General features: G+C 46.7%; 3 protein-coding genes across 10 annotated transcripts in view; 1 reads left to right on the forward strand and 2 right to left on the reverse strand.

Annotated features, from left to right (window-relative positions):
• Positions 1–22,344, reverse strand: part of LOC108152338 (pneumococcal serine-rich repeat protein) — a 122,991-nt gene that overhangs the window by 96,340 nt on the left and 4,307 nt on the right. For 4 of the 8 annotated variants that reach the window (XM_017281602.2, XM_033386566.1, XM_033386569.1 and 1 more), the window contains exon 2: positions 10,366–10,397. The exons of 2 other annotated variants lie outside the window; for them this stretch is intronic. The gene's annotated coding sequence lies outside the window, so the exon portion shown is untranslated. Of the gene's footprint in view, positions 1–10,365; positions 10,398–10,536; positions 10,714–22,344 lie in introns of those variants that run through there. 2 more of the 8 variants (XM_033386568.1, XM_017281601.2) reach the window with 1 other exon arrangement.
• LOC108152342 lies at positions 8,420–9,053 on the forward strand. Its single transcript, XM_017281606.2, has one exon. The coding sequence runs from the start codon at positions 8,724–8,726 to the stop codon at positions 9,051–9,053; it is 330 nt and encodes a 109-aa protein (XP_017137095.1). The 5' UTR covers positions 8,420–8,723.
• LOC108152343 lies at positions 21,243–21,737 on the reverse strand. Its single transcript, XM_017281607.2, has one exon. The coding sequence runs from the start codon at positions 21,629–21,631 to the stop codon at positions 21,338–21,340; it is 294 nt and encodes a 97-aa protein (XP_017137096.1). The 5' UTR covers positions 21,632–21,737; the 3' UTR covers positions 21,243–21,337.

Consider the following 22,344-nt stretch of genomic DNA (forward strand, 5'->3'; position numbering starts at 1 on the left):
ACGGCCCACTCTGGCATTCACTCACTCGTTCATTCATTCATTCATTCGTTGGCAGCCAGGCCACGTTCAAACACTCGTGCAACTTTCATTCATACAAAAACGCTATATATGCCGCCCCGCCGCCGCCGCCGCCGCATGCAGCAGTGGCATGAAATGCATGAAGAAAAAAGAGAAGAAAAAAAAGATTGTAAATAAAAAGCGCAAAGGCTGAAAAATAAAACACACTCTTCAGACAGCGCACAGTAGAGGGAGATACGCCTTTGGTAGACACAGACCTCGAACCAGACGCAGATGCAGATACGGCTACACACAGGCCATAGATACAGATACAGATACAGATACAGCAACAGACATTCTTTTGCACTGAAGGAGCGGAGCATTTTTCTGCACAATTTATGTCTTTTAATGAAAATTGTAGAGCACAAATAAAAAAAAAACATACATACTCGTAAAACGAATGTTAAATCAAAAAGAAAACCCATGAGAGGGCAGGGGGGGGGATATAAAAAATGGCGCTCAACACGCTAATAACTTTTCAAAAGGAAATGTGCAATGTGTGTGTGTGTCTGTGTGTGTGCAAGTGTTGGAGGCCCCTCCAACAAATTAGTCTGCAATTTTGCTCACAACATTTATGGTACGGGATGGAGCCCCCTCTGAGCCCTCTTTGGTCATTGGTCAGCCAATTAGGCTTCCCCTCCCCCCCCCCCCCCCCCCCTTCGTGGCTAATTATATATCATTCGATGCCGATGTTGATGCCACACGCGTTGCAAAGAAATAGCCCTCGAATTAGGCCAAGCTTCAAAGACACTTTAGTGGCTCCAACTAGAGTCAACCGCAAATACAAAGAGTTATAAGTACAGTCACGAATATTATTTCTATTATTTAAACGCATTTCACTTTAGAGCCGAACAACAACAACAACAGAGGCAGAGGCAACAAATCCATTAACGAAATTAAAAAGAATGAAGATGGAAGTGGCAGCAGAAGAGGCGGCACAAACCGAACAAAAGCCGATAATGCTTTTGGGCTCTTTTCCAAAGCGGCAGTTGCTCCAGTGCCTCGATGCCTCGATGCCTCAATGCCTCAATGCCTCATTGTCTCGGCATTTTGCTAGATGATGTCTGCCATTTCCTTTAGAAATTAGTTTCTTGTGTTGCTTAAATTCACATTAAATTAATTCAATTGCGTTTGCCTCGGCGAGAAAGGCTGGCATTTTAAGAGCCGGCCAGAGTTTAGCTTCGGATAATTATAAATTTAATTATGGCTCAAATTTGTTGGCAGAACGCAGGCCATTCGACTTTCTATTTGAACTTGTTTTTTTTCCCCTGGTGTTTGCTTCTTCTGTGGGAAATGAAGATTCGATTGTGATTCTTTCTATTTGGGGGGTTATTTCAAAGATCTTTCGACTGCTTTGGCGGTGAAGCTTTTCTCCTCTCTCGATGTCGAAACGAAGCTTTCGTTCTGTTCCGCTCTTTTTTCTATCAGCGGCGCTGCTGCGCTCCTTGTGAGGAACAGAAGAGTCCTCTCTCCCAAAGCTGCTCTCCTCTAAAGCTGCTCTCCTGAGCCTGAGGGAGATAGACGATCCCCTAAGAATACTGTAAAACTTGCACACTTCCCTTCCGAAGCGATTAACGATATTTCCTTAAGATTAAAGCATAAAAATCATGCATGAAAGATTATATAAAAAGAAAGTACAAGTAGAAAAACACTTTACTTTGAAAGTTCTCTGTGTTTCTCTCTCTCTCTCTCTCTCTCTCTCTCTGCCCACTTAAATCCCACACGAAACAACTTTTGAGCGCACCGCTTAAAGAATTCTTTCAAGCCCGCACCCACTTAGGGTTTTCACTTTTTTTTCTTCTGCCATTTCGCTTTTCTATTTCCAAGGTAATAGCAACAACAAAAGCAACAGTGAAACAACTACAATGTGGCAAACAATTGTTGCCATTTTGTTTATTCGCCGTCGCGACGGTCATAAACTTTCATGTGCCGCCGTCGCCGCCGCCGCCGACGATGGGGCCACCTTTGGTGCCAACTTTTTGGTCGTGATCTTTCATTCTTCCACTCACGCACACGCACACGCACACGCACTCGCACGCTCTCCCACACACTCACAGGTAACGCCAATGATGACACCGTCGCCCTCGCCCTAGGAGTGCTTGCTTCTCGCTTGTACGCTCTGCTCTCCGGCTGCCGCACGCTCCTCCATGAGGTGGAGATCTTAAAGTAAGACTACAACTTTTCTGCCGTCACTTTTTTTAGTGTTTTTCGTTTATTTTTCACTGTAAATCGATTTGGTTTTCGCAGAAGAAAAAAACAGAAGAAAGGAAACATCTCTAGAAGGCGTTGATACCCTTGGAAGGGTTTAGGTATCAGAGATTCCGCCATATATATTTGGGAATCGAAGAAACGACTATGGAATATGCAACCCATTGGACCCAGCCCACCCTCTCACGATTCCCTTCTACACAAAAAATAATACTTTTTTTCATTAGAATTCATCGAGTTTTCCAATAAATTTTGTTGGGTTTTTTTTCTTTTCTGAAAAAACTCTTGCAAAAAATTACACAAAAATTATCAAAAAATATTAAAAAATTAGCGATTGAATAGATCTACATAATTCATCGTATTCTTATAGGCCAGGAGCAGTATCTCAAAAAGCGTCGGTGGAAAGCGTCGGTGGAAAGAGCGTCGATTTCGTTGGGTGGCCCGCAAGCCCTCCGCCCCCCACACTCCCCCCCACCATCCCTCTCTCCCTCTCCTGGAGAGTGCCCAGCGATGCGTCGCCCTGTCTGGCCTGATCACACTCACGTCGCGGCGGCATTCAAATTAGTTGCGAGGGAGGGGGGTCGCTGTCTTCGTTGTTGGACATTTCTCTTCTTTTCCTTTTTTTCTAATTGCTGGCAACGCACACGTTTCATAGGGCCCAAGCCCAAGCCCAAACCCAAACCGAAGCCCAAACCCAAACCCATATCCCATAAGCCCCACCCTCACGCCTCCCGTGGCAGGCATTCGCCGTGGAACACGCATAAATCTCGCCACTATGTCAATCGCATCAAAGTCACGTAATCTATGTGACATTTTCACTGAATCGTTAAAATTGGAAAAGCGTTTATACGCTGCTTGCCGGCAGGGAGTACTTACGGACCCAAATCCTCTGCCCCCCCCTGTGGCACCTCTCCTGTGCCTCGGCCGTTGAATAATTCAGGGTGCATTCAGCAAACGCAGTTAGTTGCACATTTGCTGGGTAAATAGTTTTCAAATCTGTTTGCTAGTCGCGGACGGACGCTAATGTCCGTTAGTGGCTGCCTGGCTCATCCATCAGGCGGCCAAGGGGGGGGGGGGGGGGGGGGGGGGGGGGGGGAAGGGCACCCTGCAGAAAGATGATTAATGTCAAAGTCGCTGCCACGACGGACACGCTGATGGGAGTCACAACAACAGCAAAAAAAATAGTAATTAAATTTTTGCTAAATCTGAATCATTATGTAAAAAAAACAAAAAAAAAAAGTATAAGCAGAGAAACAAAAACAAATTGAGGTTCTGCAAGCAAACAGCGAAGGTTTAATCAAATTTTTCACACGAAAAATACAGCGATAAAGGCTAAACACACACAAGCGCCACAAACAGCTGATTGCAACACCCACAAAACGGTTGAGCGGACACCGCGTGAAGCACATGCCACACAATGTTACCAAAATAAAGATGGATAATAATAAAAAGTAGAGATTTCCCAAAATGTACCCTAAGCGAAAGGATACCAGTCACAAAGGGAGGCCCTTCGAGAGATCTGAGACTTCAGAGTCTGCTTGGACTACCCGCAGTCCCTAGTCCTATTTATACTCTCCACTGATTGATCTTTTTCGCTGGGAGGAGGCATGCATCGGCAGACAGAGCACGAAACTGCAACACAAGCAATCGTCATCATCTTGCCGCAAAGGCATCGCTCAAGGTCAACACTTTCCATTCCCAGCTGCCACCCACACTCCACAGTCCACAGTCCACCGTCCATCCGGGACCTCCAACAGACGGAACGTCGTTGTTTATATCATCATCGATAAGATCTGGCAGGGCATATGCTCCACTCCACTCCACTCCACTCCACTCCCAGGCCTCCAGAACGAAACGGGGGCCAAAATGATTTGTGCGCCGAGGCCAAGAGCACCCGCGCACGCCTTTCTCTTTTCGCGCCAAGACGCCTGGCCTGTGCAAACAGAGTTTTCAGAGTTGCGCGAAACTGGAAATTAAAAACGCTTAATGTGCACTTCCGGTAACAGAAAGGGAGAGCGGGTGAGGGGGCAGATAGGGTTAAGAAGAACGACTCCGACTCCAAAGGCAGAGGGAGAGCCAGAGCCAGAGTCAACCACTTATCGGAGCCATCAGAAGAAGGGGCAACAACAACGATAACAACACCCATAGAAGGGGCAACAACATTTCACGTTAATATGTTTGTTTGTTTGTTTGTTGGCCTTTTGTTTTTGGCTTTAACCCTTTTTTGGCACGTTTTCTGTACTGTGTTTTTTCTTTTTCTTTCTTTCACGTTTTTGTTGTTGTTGTGTTCGCTAAATGTTGTTTACTTTTTTTGTCATTGTTCGTGTTTTTTGTTGCCATTTTTCTTTTGTTTTTTCCCCCCCAACGTTGTTGCTGGCCGACTGCTTAACATTCACCTACTTTTCACCTTGTTAGCCGCCGCTGCTGCTGCTGCTGCTGCCACTGCCACTGCTGTTGCCTCTTCGCCTGCTTTTGGCCACGTTTTGAAAAGCTGCATCTGTACGCTTGGCCCTGGCTTCAAAGCACGGACAGCAGACAGCAGACAGGCTTCAAATGAAATTAGAAGTTGACGCAGTGCGAGATGAGAAAGAGGAGCACAAGGAGATGGAATAGAAGGCAGAGGGGGAGGCGAGTAGAGGAAGCAGCAGCAGGAAAATAAGAAGAAACAACAACAGCAGAAGGCAGTAAAGTCAGCAAAGAAAAAGGCCAAGACAATAAGGTAGAACCCCAAGGAACGACCAGAGTGATACCCACAGACCCAAAGTTCATAGACTTTCCCTGTTTCCTGTTCCCCAGGGAACCCGACAATGCTTGGCATCTACAGCATACCCTTCCACCATACGTCTACTACAGGGTATAACAAAACAATGCAAAATGCACACAAGAAGCCCAGAGAAAAAGAAGCTGCTGCTGCTGCTGCTGCTGCTGGAAGCCAAGGCTGAAGCAGGCACTAGACGTAGATCCACTCTCGACAGCGGCAACAGCAACAACAGCAGCAACAAAAGTGGGCTCTAAGTAGAAAGTTAATTAGGCTTAAATGTGCGAGAAGTCGACGATGACGATGACGACGACGGGCGGGCGGGCGGAAGGACGGACGGCATTGAGTAGGAAATACTACAACAACAAAAGCAGCAACAAAAGCCAATTAAAAATTCTTATGCTTTATTTTTTGTTGTTTTTTTTTTTGCTACTGGCTGCTTTAGCTTTTGACTAATAATTATTTCTGGCCAAAAGCTCGGTTCGGCATCTGCTTGTTAATTAATTTTTATGCATTTCTACAAATGTTCAATCCGAAAAAGTTTTCGCGTGCAGCGAAGCGGACCCAATCAATGGCCGGCAGCGAAAACTTTCGTTTCAAGTAAATTTCACTCTTGGCCCAAAGGCAGTGGCAGTGGCAGAGGCGGCAGCATCAGAGGCCATCACCAACTTGGGTTGACATTAATTGGAGCCATTAAACTGTGTTCGCTAATAAGTTGGCGGCGTGCAGCATTCCAGCAAAGTTTCGAAGGGCAGACCCCCCCCAACTCCTGTTTCGCTTGTTCTCGACTTTGTCCTTTCCTGGCATCAGCCTCTGTCGGCCACATCTGGGTGGGAAAATCAAGCCGATTAACACTTGCCGATTGTTTGCGGGGTGATATGTGGCCTTAACGACATCACAATCTGTGCCCCCAGGCCACACACACTGACAGGGCAGACATGGGGCATACCTTTTGGCTGGACGGCAAGACCTACAGAGCGATATTTGTATGGGGCTCGTAGGGCTCCTTCAATGGGGGACCTTAATGGAAAGTTTCATTAGTATTAGACCATCAATAATCCTTGGTCTTCGGCCAAAAATTACACACTATAATAGTGTGAAAGAACTCCCTGGCATGTGTCTTTTTTATGTGTAATTTTATTGTATTTAATTTATATTTTATTTAATATTTTTGGAACCTTCTTTATTACGTATTCGTAATCGTATTATTTGTGGTTTTAAACCCCTCTTAAACCCGGAAAACCATCGTGTTACCAGCCAGATGAGATCACCCATGGAGCCCAGGCCCACTCCCAAATTCAGACCAAACGCGGCCCAAAGGTCGCCAACGAGCCCAGGGCCAACGGCGGCAACTAATTTAGGGCTTAACTCTAATCAAAGTTGAACAGAGACTAAAACACAAGCCGCACACACAGAGATTCGTGTCTGAGCGCCTCAATTGAATTGTGTGGGGGAGGGGGAGTGGGAGGGGGGAGAGGGGGGGGGCTTTGGGTCTGGGGCTGCTGCAGCATCATCAAAGCATCGAGTGGGTGCGGTGTGGTCAGTGCTAATCTACTGTGGAGCCGAGCATAACCACAATAGGGACACACTCTGTGGCTCTGTGAAAGAGAAGCTGCCCTACATGCCACATGCAACTGCAACTGTTGCATAGTTAAAATTTCAAAATTAATTTCATAATTTCTGTGTGCTGCAGCTTTGTATTATTAACAGTTTTCCAAAGAGAAAGAGAGAGAGATAGGAGTTGTCGTCCGAAATACAACAAAAGCTCTTTTATGTTTTTGGCCAACATTTTCCGCCTTCTCCCCAGTTTTCTCAGTTCTGAATTTTCCATTCCACCAACTCGATTCGCTTTTCTCTCTCTCTCTCTCTCTCTCTCTCTCTCTCTGTGTGTGTGTAACCGAGGTTCCTGTTCCATTTATTATTTATGTGCATTTTGATGTGGAAAGCATTTTCATGTTTTTTTCTTTATTTTCCTTTCCCTTTTTTGTTCATTTGTTTTGTTATATATTTGTGCTTCTCTTCTCTTTTTTTTTGTTTTTGTTTTCTGTGGCATGTTGCATGTAGTTTTGCTAGTTGCAAATTTGTCTCTTTTTATACCCCAGTGGCAAGGGGTATATTAGCCGGAATGAAGCGAAATACCAGGCGAACTTCTGTGGCAAAAACCCTCGTCCTTGGGCTGCTTGAACACCTGGCCTCTGAGCACTGGTCAGTGCTAGAGCAATGAGCTTTTGACTGCCGATATGCTGGGTATCCTGCTGTCGATTCACAAGCTCCAAAACGGCTTCAACTGATACTTCTATTTTTGTTTCGTTTTGTTTTGGGGCAAAGAAAAGTTTCATGTAAAAAAGGGGGTGGGGGGGGGGGGGGTAGGGGGAGGGCTGGTAGGGTGTTTTGCGTATTGTCATTTTGGATAACATTGTAATGCAGCTGCAACGAAAAGTTGTTTCTCTTTCTGTGTTTTTTTTTTTTTTGTTAGAGAGCTGCAAAACAGAGTTTCCACTTCACACCATTTTCCATGTGGGTTAATTAGCAACAGTTTTTCCAACCACTTCCACTTGCCCCACCCTCTCTGGCGCTTTCAGCTGAAGGGAAATCACTTGCGTACTTGCAGATACATTTGTATCCACAGCATACGCATATGATGAGAGATACTACGTGTGCAACAGCATTTGAATTTCCGCACTGCCTTGGAAAATCCAGTTCCGATTTAGCCTGCCTTAATGAGAGGCAGTGGCTGGGGCAGGGGCAGGGGCTGGGGCTGGGGCCGGGGGCATAGATATGGCCAGACTCTTGGCCAAATGCTGATGTAATGCCACGCACTGGGCCCCCAGGCATTGCCCCCTTCCTAACGGCCCATTGTGTGTAAATTTGTTACCATTTTTTCGTCTTCTTCTGTTTTTTTTTTTGTTATTTTGTATTGCACATAAAAGTAATTTCTAATTTGCTGGTGTTTTATTGTTTCTTTTTTTTATGGCACCGGCAGGCTTATGCAACATCTGAGTGCGGCCAGCCAGCGGCGCATGCGTACAGATGGCCGGGGCCCCTCGCATCGAATCGTAAAAGCATAACGGCGTTCATTAATCATGCAGGCCAGGCCGGGCCATGAGGCGGATGGAAGAACCAAACACACACACACACACATGAACGCGGAAAATTGAAGCAGGGGCATACATAAGTGGCAGAGTGGCAAAAGAACCCATCGACAACTGTTGCCAATTAGCAGGCAACATGCAAAGCGCATTTGCATCTGCATCTGCAGTACCGGCAGCATGCCACAGCAGGCAGTGTCACAACGGAAGAGAAGCAGCAGCAGCGCAACGCAACGCTGGAAAATTTAATCAGTTCAAGTCGCAATGGGAGATTAGCTACAGGTAGGAGCATCGATCGACCCATCCGGCTAATTGAGCTCTCGAGTTACTTTCACTGAAGCGCCTGCCTTCGGGTTGCGTCAATAAATTCGCCAACGGAGAAGCTCTACCTGGAGACGTGCGTGGATCAATCTGCTACCTGCCACCGTGCCTTGCGCCTTGTGCCTTAAAAGTCCCCTGCACACGCACTGATTGCATCATTTGGCCTCTGACAAGAGACGGAAGACGAGAGAGCATTAGAACAGCGTTTCGATTTGAATAGCAACGAGCAGAGCAACGAGCAGAGCAACCCAGCATCTCAGCATCCAATCCAATCGCACGGCCAGGAGACAATGTCAGAAAATACGAGAAACAACCCAACCCGAAAAGGGGAGGAGACCGTGAGCTATGCCCTGTACTTGCACCGCCAGGAACTGGGGCGCCCCAAGCGGCGTCTGATGCGCATTGCCGGCACCAAGCTGCATCTGACAAACGAGCTCATCCTCCTGCAGCAGCGGCGTCAGTGGGCGGCCGATAGTCCCGCGGAGCTCGTCTACCAGCAGAGGAGTGCCCTCAATCGGGAGAGCATGTACCGCGACCGGCTCTGGCGCAACATGCAGCGGCAGCTCGAGAAGCAGCAGCACCGCCAGCGGGTGAATCTCCAGCAAATGGGAAAGCTATAGAATATATACATATCCGCCAGATATGTGCATAGGTTTAGGGTTAGTCCAAGGGACTTTAAGGCAATTTTAGTGATAAGCAATAAAGCGGCATAAATCATCAAAAGAACTCGTGTCGGAAGGCGAAAGGAAAAACGGATGCAAGGGAAAAGCCTGGCTAAAGTGTTTGACTTTTGACACTCTCTCCCCAAGGAGAGACGGTCTCCACTTTGGCAACAGTCAGGCAGGATGCCCTGCTTGTTTTGACTAAAAGATACCCTGGGAGAGAAAGAGGTTCATATTTGAAAAACCATCAAAATCGGGGACAATCTTGGGGGCGCAGCTTACGAAACCCCCCCCTTCTTGCCCTACACACTACAGGGTATTCAAAGAGTGCCAGCACGCCACAGAACCAGCAAAAGGAAGTGCAACAGCAGCCGTGCAGCGCAGCGCAGCGCAGCGGCAGCGGCAGCCCAAAGGTAAGCGCGCGGCAAGTTTTTTTTTTTTCAATTTCCTGCTGCCATTACGCGTAGCATCTCGCAGCTGTTTCCCCCACTCCACGCTCTTTCACTTGTCCATTGACGTTTTGCGCGCACTGTTCTAGCACCGGGGAGAAGGAGGAGGAGGAGAAGCCGAGAGGAGCTTGTTGTTGTGTGTCTTCGCTCTCGCTTCTCGCTTGATTTGTCACACAGTCCCAACGGGAAAATAAACCTGTCCCCCCTCTGGGCCATGGAAAACCGGTATCACTCGGTGTACGCTTTCTTTTTGTGTCCACTGTGGGTAGAGAGGGGGAGGGGAGGGGGGGGGGGGATGACACAGCGTTGCATCTCTTCTTAGAACAGAGAAGCGCGCTCTCGTATTTAGTTGCAATTCCTTTGCACACACGCATAGACTGGATCACACACAGCATCTAACACACACACACGCAGTTATTCGTCTCCCACACACACATACACTTTGGTTATTTCTCTCCACTCCACCAGAGGTTTCCCTCTCGCTCTCGCACTCTCTCACACTCCTTTGCTGGTTTTTCTTCTTTACTATTCTAAGTGCAGTATCTTGCCGCGTTTCGCTTAGTTTTTTGTTGTTTTTGTTGTGGCATGTCGGTTATTTATGCGCCTTGTTGTCCCAATTCTTGAAAAATGCTACAACAAGCCTCGGTCTCGTTTCTCTCCCTGTCTCGCTCTCTCTCTCTCACTGTCGGCCAGCCTGCCTGTGTGTCCGTGCGGTTTAGTTTCTGCACTTTAAGCGGGCTTGCCAGCTATTTTTAATAAGCACAACAGCAAAAACAAACAAAAATAAAAACAGCCTCCTTTTGCTTTTTGTTGGGACCTACCTTACACTATCCATCAGCCACGAAACGCTCCACTGGAAGAGACAGAGAGGGACAAAAAAAAAACGAAGAGTTTTTTATTATTTGTAAGCAAAATCAATATGGAGCCTCCACTGCACACAACATTTTATAGCCACCGGTGACGGCGGGCGAGAACTGACATCAATTTTATACCTTTTCAAATTGTTTTTCATAACCCATTTTCGTATAAACGTTGCCGCACTCTGTTGGGCACCAGATAGAGCACATTTTGTTTATTGTTCTTTATATTCAACTATTTTTTTTGTACACTTTTTGTTCTCGCCAAAAAAAAAATGATGAAAATGACTGTTCTGCTTCTACGCATCTTTTTTTCTCTACTTGAACGAGGGCTGACACGCTGGCTGATCGTTTTCAGGGCTGCGCAATGAAAGTTTTGAGGGTTTTTAAGCCTGTGACGTCATTAATCTGGGCTAAGAAGTTGATAGGTACGACATGGCTAGTCAGTAGCTAAGGTTGTTCTAGTTAATCTAGAAGAGTAAAAAAAAAAACAGTGCAAGGAGCAAAAGAAGCCCCTCGACACCTCACACCTTGCCAAGTGCCATCGTAGTCCACCCCATCTTCGAACACATCATCCATGGCTGCGCTCTCTATTTTCGATGCTCCGTCTCCTTCACCCACAATTCACTAATAGGATCCCGCTACTTGTGCTCTCCCGCGCTCTTTTGCACTCCGTCTCCTTTACACTCATGCAGTTCCGCCGCTCATTTACTTGCGCTCTCCAACTCTTCTGCTTGCATTCAAGGCAAACTTTGCGCTCTCTATGATTTTTGCTAGAGCTGCCGCTGTCGCTGCCGCTGCTGGCGCTGCTGCTGCTGATGTATTTGCTTTTGTTTTGCACTTGGACAACCGTTAAATTTTGCTCCTGCTTCTGTTTTGTTGCATTGAATTCTGCGTGTCAGCAGCGGGCGGGCGGGCGTACAACAGCAGCTGTGTTGGCCACTAAACAAAAACAACTGTAATAATAGCAACAATAATAGCAAACAAAACACACAAACACAGAGAGAGAGAGAGAGAGGGAGAAACAAACAACATTGTACAAATAACAACACTTTTTATTGCTGCCAATGGTAGATGGAGAGCCCAAGAAGAAGAGCGGTAAAAGGGTGGCAGCCAGGGCATAGAAAATATAGGGTGAGGTCCCCTAAACACCGCCAGTGAGTGACAAAAGCCTTTTAACTGATTAACTGGAGCAACAGAGATAGCATGCAGTGAGAGCGGGAGAGTCCAATTGAGCTGGAAGCAGCGTTGCGGCAGAAATGATCACAAAAAGCGCCTCAGTTCTTCGACTGATGGCCAGAAGACGTGTCTCTCTCTCTCATAGGGCTTTTAGGAGACCTTGGTCCTTTCCTTGTATGGAATATACTTTGGGCAAGTGGTCTAGGGATAGGAAGAAGTGGCAGAGCAGTTAACACAAATAAACAATTGCACTTGTGTGTGTTTGTGTGTGTGTGCGTGTGTGTGCGATGGCTGTTCTACCCGTAATTCTCTGAGCTGCTAAATCGTCTGTAAATACTTTTGTACAAGTTAACAGTTATAAATGGGCTTTTTATGAGTTGTGTTTCTATCAGTGCTTGTGTGTGTGTGTGTGTGTGTGCGACAATATTTGTGCGAGCACTACACAACACTGGCCATGGTCATGGTCGCCAAAGGAGTGGGGGGGGTGCTGGTCTGGTCTGCCCCATATCAAATAAATGGGTATTTGATGCCACTGCCGCTGATAGTGGAATCGAGTTGCTGCTTGTGTTACTGTTACTGTTACTGCCACAGCCACTGCATCACTGCTTGAGCTCCACATTTTTCATGTTGCCAGCATTCAGACAACGCTTAGAAAGTCACTTGAGGGATATGGACAACAGCTACAAACCAACACAAACACTTTGCTTATGTCTGTCTCTCTGTCCGTCAGTCCGTCAGTCAAGTGAAATCGTATGCCGTATGCCGCCTGCTGCAGCCAGCTCTGGCCCCCTGCCACAGCTCCAACTTCCAATCGCAATACCAAACTCCAGCTACAACTCGATGTCTGCTCGTTGTCTGGCCAAGTGGCAAGTAGTTATTGTTACGATTTATGGCATACGCACAACAGATGAACAGACCCGACCAGCCCCAGTCCCAGTCCCAGTCCCCCCCCCCCCCCAACCACAGCACAACGCCATTCCAGAGACAACACAGTGGCGAAGCTCTAAAACTGGTGCCAGATTAGGATTAGAATAAGGATCGAATGGAGAGATTTGAGGCCAGTGAAAGCAGCAAAAAAAGGCGATACTTGTGGAAGGGCTAAAGGCTGAAGAAGATCTACTTCGAGAAAGGGGATGCCTGATGTAGAGCTATTCAAATAATGGCCTTTTCTTTCCTTTTTCCTTTTTCCCATTCAATTCAGTTCAGTTTTTCTTGGGAAAGTACCACTGTGTCCAGCCATTTTCATCCGTTTTCAGTTTGTTCATTGGGGGATTTTCTATTGATTTTCTTGCTGCTGCTGCTGGTGCTGGTGGTGTTTTCTATTTGCTGTTGTTGATTTGCCACACGTCCATAATAATGCTAAGAAATGGAAATCATAAAAGTCAACAATCATCCACGTTGGCCATGACCAGATTACAGCCAACAGCGGGCGGTGGATGGTGATGGGGCGGGGGGGTGCGCACTGAACAGTTAGTTGCAGCTTGAATTTGCACCGGCATCATTAGGAAAATTTGTGCGCTTTCGTCAAAAGAAATCAACCTGCTACGTTGGGGCAACCGACAACAGAAACACCATAATAATGATGTTGATGCTGCATTTTGTGGCAGCGCGCGCGGTATCGTTAGGCCAGGTGAAAGATGTGCCAGGAGTTGCCCCTTGGAGACCATGGGCTGCCCACCTACAGTGTGACATTCGGCTAAATGCTCGACATTAATCTTAGTTGGGGGGGTGGTGCGGGGGGGTTGATTATTCCTCCCATGTTGCACTTTGGTGAGCAATTTTCGCGTTTTGTTGTTGTTTTGTGTTCGACAGTGAAAGTAAAAACTGCCAACACAAAACTCTATGCATGCATAAACATGTTCAGACATGATGACAGCCACACGACGCCACGCCACGCCACGCCATGCCATGACACGCCCTTAGCCCATTTGCATGACAGAAATCAAAGCTGAAACAAAAGTAATGCAAGATTAAATGCCAAAAAACAATCAACAGCAGGGGACACACAGAGAGAGACGGACAGCGAGAGAGAGAGAGAGAGAGACACTGCCCTACAAACAAACAAAAACAAAAGTCAAAACCAATATTTATTATTACACAGCAATGCAATGCGAATTTTCATTTTTGTGTTAATATTCTCTTACGTGTGTGTGTGTGTGTGTGTCTGTGTGCATCCGTATACCCTTACACCATAACGGTTATAAACCGATAAACCCATGAGCTTTGTGCTCAAGTCATAAATATCACATGGTGGGGGGCATTAAACCATAAATTTGGACACGAATGAGGGGAAGGGGGGGGGGGGGGGGGGTATCGAGGCTTTCGAGGACATTCTCGAAGATCATCTAAACATATTTTGGTCAAGAGATGGAGATTTTGCGTCATATTTTGGGCTTCTATTCGTGTTGAGAAAAGCTTCTAAAACTAAGGTTGATTCCCATTTAAAATACATTTTAAATATGCTTTTTGGGGATCCATCGATAGAGCATCAAATGCATTGCTCTGCCCCCAAATGGACCGTTTTTGGGTGGTAAATTTTTGCTCTTATTTTCCAGCGAATTGTTGGCTTTTCAATTTGTTTTAAAATACAATAAAAGTGCATTTTGCATTTTGCATTTACATTTTGTCTGCCATGCATTGATTGAATGCATCGCATAGTGTCGGTTTTTTTTTGTTTTTTATTTTTATTTGTATTTTTGTTGCACCCCAACAATCCAACGCTTTTGCGTATTGACATGAACATTTTTAATTATATTTTACGTCAATTGTACAACACTCGGAGCACAACGGAGCGGTGCAGGAGTAGACAGGACGGGACAGGACAGGACAGGATGGAGAGGAACGAAACGGCAACAGGCGAGAAAACAAGAAAAATATTTTTGGTTTAATTAATTGTTGTGTGTGTGTGTGGAAATGACTCTGCCACACAGTGAAAGAGCATGATTTTGTGCATCGTTAAATGTTAAATCGAATGTGAAAGGGATAATGATTGAGGGGTGGGGGTGGAGTGAGCGACTAACAAAGGCAATTGCCGGGTTTCCCTTTCGTATTTCCACTGTTTGCCAGTTGTTGGTGGTTTTTTTTCTTTTTGCAAAAGGTTCATTAAGCCTATTCGCGGCAGTCACATTAATTGTTTCGTAGACCTTTCAACATTTGGTGGTGCCTGGCGACGCCCACTTTTCTTGATGGCAAAGACAGGAGGGGGGGGGGGGGGGGGGGGGGGGGGGGGGGGGGGGCGCGAGTCATTTGGCGTGGGGATTTCGCAAAAAGATTGCCGCGATGCAAATGAGCCTGAGGCAACACACAGCCAACGATTGTGTGTGCCACCATTGTTGCCACCAGTGGAAAATTTATTGAACTTACATCATAGCCGGCGGCACATCGGGAATGCTCCTACAGAGCACTGCCCAACAGCCACTGACACTTTGGCCACTCTTCCATGACATTCTTGAGTGCATCTCTAGAAGAATGGCTGTGGGGAGGGGAGGGTACGGAACGGAACAAGCGTTACAAGTTAATAAAAGAAGCTTGAACATGGCCCTACTCTGATCGGGGTGGGGGAAGGGGGGGATCGAAGGCGTATGGGAGGGGCACGAAGTGGTCGTTAGCTTTGGAGTCTTCATAAATTTGTACTTGAGCGGCCAAGTGTGACGAACGAGATTACTGAAATCTTCTGGAGCAGATCCATTTTTCATAGCCGACAACTTTGCGAGATGGAAAGAGAGACAGAGAGAGACAGAGAGAGAGAACAGCGCATTGAGTTGTCTCTCACATAGATACAATTCTATCTGCTGGTTATATTATCTGTGTCTGTGTCTGTGTGTGTGTGTCTGTCTGAGTGAGTGCAACAAATTGCTTTTGCCATAGCCACTTGCTGTCATAATAGTTGTTGCTGCCTCTGCCGCTGCCTCTGCCACTGCTGCTGCCTTTGTACCTTTTTCTATTGTTGCTGTGCTCTAGTTATGGCTGCTGCTGCTGCTTTTGCCCCGGTAATCGGACATCAAAATGCGAAAATGATATGCCCCCTCCCCAGGGGCGGGGGCACGGCACTCATTGTTGACCAATAATGAACAGTAGAATCTATTGTATTATGATACCTCCGGTACTAGTGGCATGGAGGGATATATTGTATTCTTGTGGAATGTGTTTTACACATCCAAGGATACAATTTATCATAAAGCAAAGTTCAGCAAAGTTTTCTCTGTTGTAAGCATTCCGATCTAAACGATTCGATCTAGGAGTCAGCTCGGGATAGAGGGGTACCAAATGTACACTAAATATGTAGCTGTGAGGCCTTTATTTGGTAGAATGGTTTCTATAAGTATTATCTTTTTATATACGAAAAATCATCTTGATTGGTCAACTATAACTCTAAGATTTCGATAAATATTTGTTACTCTTTCCTATATATTCCTCTTTCCGAAAACCCAACGAGGGCACACCCAATAAACTTTGTAATTATTATCGCAAAATCAACTTTAGAAGCAACTTTCGCTTAAAGACCCGCGAGAATTAATTCACTCGATGGCGATAGCCTGAAAGGCTTCCCTGAGAGAGGGAACGCTCTTGTTCGCTCGCTCGCTCGCTCGTTCGGTGCCATCGAATGTCTGCACAATTCTTGCACAATCGAAGAAACATAAATTATCAGGCTACAACAAAAAATTATAACAAAAACCAGGAGGGGGGTGGGGAGAAAAAAAAAACAAATAAATATTTATGCCAAAAACCGAACGAACTGTGAAACAAAGAGCAATTGTCGCATGAAACAAAGTCTCACGTAACTGCCATAAATATGGCAGAGAGAGAGAGGGAGACAGAGACAGAGGGAGACAGCAAAGAGCGAGGTGAACATTGCGTATGAGTTATATTTTGTGCTCCCTCCACACCACACAATCGAACTGTTTATCATTTGAGGGCGAAACAATGCAAATGCACGAGCAGGAAAGAGCGAGGTTAAGACTCCTGCTCACACATCAGACATCACACCCTCGCCATTCCAATACTTCAGCACTCCAGCAATCCGCACGCTCTCTCCCTTCGTTTGTTGGTGTGTTGTAATGCAATGCGCGCGAATAAAAGAGCGAGACAGCAACAAGCAGGAGCATCGGCAGCAGCAGCAGCAGCAGCGGCAAACAACCGCAACAATAAATAAACTGTAACATATGCAAATGATGATGAGAAGCATTTCGATATAGTCGCTGGCTGTCTCTGCCGTTGTCGCTGCTTCTGTTTCTGCTTAAGCTCTTTAGCTCTGCCTCTGCCTCTGCCCTACCGCTGCTGCTGCGCCTGCCTCTGTCCTACCGCTGCTGCTGTGCCTGCCTCTGCCCTACCGCTGCTGCTGTGCCTGCCTCTGCCCTACCGCTGCTGCTGCATTTACTCTCTCAGCTCTGCTCTTATCTGCTCTGCTCTCCTCTGCTTTAGCTCTGCTGTTGCTGTCCTCTGCTGCGTCGACTGCTGCTTTAACAATGTTGCTGAGTTTTGCTCTCCTCTGCTGCTGCGGCTGCTGCTCTGCCTCTGCCCAACATGCGATGCGGCTTCTGACTCTGCTGATGACTGCTGTCTTTGGGCGTCAAATGAATATGCAAAAGCGAACAGGTGATACACACCGATACATATGTATGTATGTGTGTACGCATGGATGTGTAAAGGTGAAGTTGGAGTGCTACAAAGAATTGGTAAAAATCCTGGACGGTGGCTGTTGCCGACAGCAGATAACCCACAAAAGCCGCCACAGCAACAGAAGCATCGGGAAAGTGCAAGGAGTAAAGTACATACCCGTATAGTGGCACCTGCCTAAAAGAAACCTTCGGTGATTCTAGAAATTTTCAAAACTCGAATCTCCACCCAAGTGGAACTCAAAGCCTAATCAATGGCACTTTTCAATCCCTATTGATGGTGCCTCTTACACAAATACCACTGTACACGCACACGCACACGCACACGCACACGTAACTGTTACAATTTCAATCTCGTTGGGTTTATCGTGCCGCTGGTCCCCCCCCGCATCCGCCCAACACACAAACACGGCCGCAGCAGCAGCCATAAAACAAAAAGTGTGTGGGGCAGGGGGGGAAGTTCAGGGAACGACAAACAGCAGCTACAAGCACGTCAACAACATGCGGCGACAACAGCGGCGGCAACAGCTTCAACTGCAGCAAACGGCAGAGGCAGCAGGCAGCAGGCGGAAGGCGGCAGGCGGCAAGTCAATTGTACAATTCCCAGGCAGCACCCACACACACACACACACACACACACCGAAAGAGAGAGAGAGGGAGGAAAAGACACATGAAAAGCAAACAAAAAAAAAAGTTTTTTTTAATAAAATTAAATTTAATGCTGGCAAATGCTCGACGCCCGACTCTCGACATTCGTTCAGTTTCATTTTTGCAGCAAATTGCATTACAGACAACCAACCACCCACCCACCCATCCAGCCGATCCACCCAGAGGCCAAAGCGGAGGCAGGGAGCGGGGGAGCGAGGGAGAGATGCAGGCAGCACCAGCAACAAAAACCACAAATGCAAATGAGCCACAAATGCAATGCACATGCATAAAAAATGAAAACGGTTAAATTGCTCCCAGCAATGCACCGAAAGAGAGTCCAGGCAGAGCAGAGGGCAAAGACAGAAGAGGCCAGGCCAAGAAGAGAGGGTGGAGAATATGGGATTCTGTGGACTCTTCCATTTCTGTTCTCAAAAAATACCCTTCAGTCTTCAAGTCTTCAGGCAGCTACGCGAAGGGTATCCCAGGCTTCGGCTATGCCTTCCATTGTATCTTTTTGTTGCGGGGGCACCCCAAAAGTATCCATAAGTTACGCTCGCTCCGAACGACATTTCTCGTTGTTGCGGTCCTCACGAAAAATATGATTAAATATTGTAAATGCCAAAAGTTATAAAAGGCGGCGCACTGGGGCCACTAGCTCCCCCCGCCCCGCCCCACTAGAAACATGCAGACAATTCCAATTCCAGTTTCAGTTCCAGTTCAGGCCACGTCAACGGGCAACGCGGCAAGCGCTTACGCCCACAGCACAGCACAGCACAACACGGAAAAGTGCAATGGCCACACCTTGCCACAGCCACAGCCACACTAGGAGTCACAGGGGGGCATCAGGTTGCAGCCGAGCAGAGTTCGAAAGGAAACAGCAACTAGAGAAGGATAATTGGCAACAGGCACAGGCACAGGCACACATCTCTGGTTCGATAGCCTTCTTTCCGTTTCCCCATGAGGGATCAATAGAGCTTTTCCCACTAAGAACATTGCTATGACAGCTCTATGGTGTTGCGGCCCGTTCCAGGTCGTTCCAGCGCCTGGTCCTGGCCACTTTCCGACGCCTGTTGCACCCACTATTATGATCTACTTTCTAAAAATAGCCCTACTTTTGGTTGGACAACCAATCACTGATTCTGTCACCTGTTTTCCGCGACTGGTGGCGGGCGGGGGGAGGTGGCTAAAAAGAGTGTGCATATTTTAATTATAACAAGTTTCGCGCTATGGAAATTCAAAGGGGGGAGATACAAAGATCCAAACGAACGAGTCATACCAAATATAAGCAACGACGAAAGACACGGCTTAAAAAAAAAAAAGTAATTGTGGCTAAATGTCAAAAGCGACAATTGTTGCTATAGTTGTGGTCGGTTGGTCGTGTTATGGCCGGGCAAAGTGAACGGTACAAGCTGAACACAGCCCCAACAGCCAGTAGATGGAGGAGGAGGCTGGGTCTCAGTGGGTTGGAGGCACAGCCACGGAATGACCACGAGATGGTGTGTGTCATGGGTATCCGAGCAGGTCTAAGCATGCTAATTATGCGTTAATAAGCACTCGCACTGGCACTCGCACTCGTATCTAACGGGGCGTACTCCATGGGGGATTGACTGTGCTTCTGTGCTGCCGTGTTGCTGTATCTGAGATAATTTCTCGGCTACAATTTGCCCCATTCTTAGTCGTTGACGTCGTCTCGTGTCACCTCGAGACTGGCGACGCCAAGAATTATTGCGAAATTCTGTGGGGTGGGCAGGGGGGGGACTGCCTCGGGGTCTCTTTTTGGCTTTAATTATGAACAATCAGACAGACAGTGTTCTTCGGAGCTTTTTGTTGCTCCTTTTTGTGCATGTCAATCAAAAGAGCTCAAAGTCGTGATTTGATGATTTTCCTATGCGCCACATTTGTGTTGTAGTAGGCTTTTGTTGTAGTCTTTTGTTGTTGCTGTGGGTCAGGCCACACACAAAAACCATTTGTCAAGTAGAACAGTAACCTCAGGTCCGTCCGTCTGTCCGTCCGTCCGTCCGTCTGTCTGCTGTCTACGGCTCTAAGCCTGCCTGTCCTTCAAAGCATGGCACGGCGGCAAAAACAATGAATTATTGAAGCCAAAAGATTGAGATTCGACGAGAGAAACAGAATTCCAATCAAAACATCAAGAGTGAGAGAGAGGGTGGCGGCTTTTCCAGGGGTTAAACAAGTTTAAGAGCTTGGATCTTTTATTTTTAGGGGATTTATTGATTTAGAAAATATTGAAAATGTTTGGTTGGAATAGTTTTAAGTGCCTCCTGTATCCAGCACTGCAAAGCCAGGTGTTCAAACAGCCAAACGACAAATGTCAATGATGGGCATAATAATGAAACGATTGGAAACGGATTCAGTACCCAAATAGCTTAGATCTTGCTTTATCCTTCTGCATTTTCGGCTTCCTTTATTTAAGGGGAAGGTGTGGCATAATTCCTGATGAAAACGCCAGTTTTTATAAATAATAAGAACTCTCATTAAATGGAACAAACGATACGATTACCGATTAAACCCAACCCCATAAAGCATATCCCTTTTGTTGTGGGGCTTCATATATGGGCATATGCACATGATATATGTATGGAAGTAAGACTGAAAAACATGAATGATCGTCGGGGCAATTATTTCGACAGCTGGCGCCAAACGACATCCAAAGTGTATCTACGGATATAGGTGGGTGGGTTGGGGTTTGGGGGTGGGCTGTGTTTTATTACAACCTTCTTGGAGTCACATAAATCGAACAGTGTCACGAAATAAATTTCAGACCCAGAGCCAGAGCCGGAGCCCCCCCCCCCCCCTCCCCCCCTCAAGCGGTTTTCAAGCTGTTGGCTGGCTGATTTTTATTTATTTCGTTTGAGTTTTTAGCCAAAGTTGCTAACTTTTTTTTCGCTCCCCCGCACAGAGCCAAACCACCCCTCGCCGCCTCCTCCGTCTGAGCGGAGCTTTTGGATCTGGCCTGGTCTTTGGTTTCTTGGCTCTTTCGACTGGCTTTTTGGCTAATTTATGCAGCGAACCAGTTTCGTTTGGCTTTCAGTGTCAGAGGGAAGCAGTGGCAACAACAACAGCAACAAAATGTATACAACAAATTAAATTTTTATTAAAACATTGGCATTTTGAGTAGCGCTTTTTTCTGTTGTTGTTGCCTTTTGTTAATTGCATTTGCAATTTCTAATTAAGTTGGTGGCCGAAAAAAAAAAAGCCAAACACACAACTGGTTGACGTCCCTGTCCGGGTAGAGGTTCAGAGGTCTCTACGATCGGGTAACCCTCTTTATAGAGCGCTCTGTGTGCCGTTAGCCAATGCAAAAACGACAAGCTCTGGTCTGAATCAGCTACCAGTTTTTGTTTTCGAACAAGTTTCCAAGGCGGTTTCAATGCAAACATAAAACTTATCAAATATATCTTTATTTACACACACACACACATATGTACATACATATATACAATAAATCAATCGAGTGGATGGAATGGCTTCTATTTCTAATGCTGCGCCGCGGACTGTGGCTGCTGCTGTCTCTGCCGCTTGGCCTCTTTGCTCATTTTGGAGACATTGTGGCGCAGTTTCCGCTTGAACAGCAGCTCTCGATTGACCGCCTTCAGGTCATCCATGCTGCAGGTCTTCAGATTGCGGACCGTCTTCGAGATGAGCTCGTCGGTGATCTCGATCTTGGTGCGGGACAGCCTCAGCTGGCGGGCATTGCGACGCGCCAGCTCGGCCCGATACAGGAACAGATGATAGCTGACGGTGGGCCTGTACAGTCTGTCGTGGTCCATTGCGTTCTGGCCGAGTTTGCTGTTTGCTCAGAGTCAAGTGAAAGTGGGGTAACCGCTCGCCTGGGCTGCCCTGGGCCGACTGATGGCTGTGTGGCAGGGGACACGGGCTTATATCTGGGGCAGGGCTACCTGTTATCAAGGGAAGGGGCTGCGGTTTACCTGTGGCACTGTCTCTCTCTCTCTCTCTGTCAATATTTGTGCAAAAATATTTCATGTCCTAATCCCCCGGCCTAATCCCCCATATTGGATGTTTAAAGGCTTAACCTTTGGTTTACCATACCATTATTATGCATTAGTTACGGAGACCCAAAGTCTTGCCTCTGAGGCAGGAACGTGCATGTCGGTGGGAAAGTTCTGGAACCGCATTTCGATGGAAGTAAATGATGAACATCTTCAAGTAATTGCACAACAACAGAACCAATAGAAAGCCCGGACGAGTGTTGAGGGGGAAAACCTACAAGAACTCACATTTGCATCACATTTCCCTAACAACCTTGCGACTATTCCACAGAATTCTCTCATGTTCTAGGGGGTACACATCTCCTCTGCTCATCCAGCAGCACCTGAGTGACATCTCCATCCACGTAAAGTTTCCATGGGAACCGAAGAGATGAAGAGATAGAGAGAGAGAGAGAGAGAGAGAGAGATAAATATGTATGACATATCTTCCATGGTAGCTGCATCATTAGCATAAACGCAGAGGGTAGTGGCAA

The sequence above is a fragment of the Drosophila miranda genome, chromosome XR (genome assembly GCF_003369915.1).
Source record: "Drosophila miranda strain MSH22 chromosome XR, D.miranda_PacBio2.1, whole genome shotgun sequence".
Taxonomy (NCBI): domain Eukaryota; kingdom Metazoa; phylum Arthropoda; class Insecta; order Diptera; family Drosophilidae; genus Drosophila; species Drosophila miranda.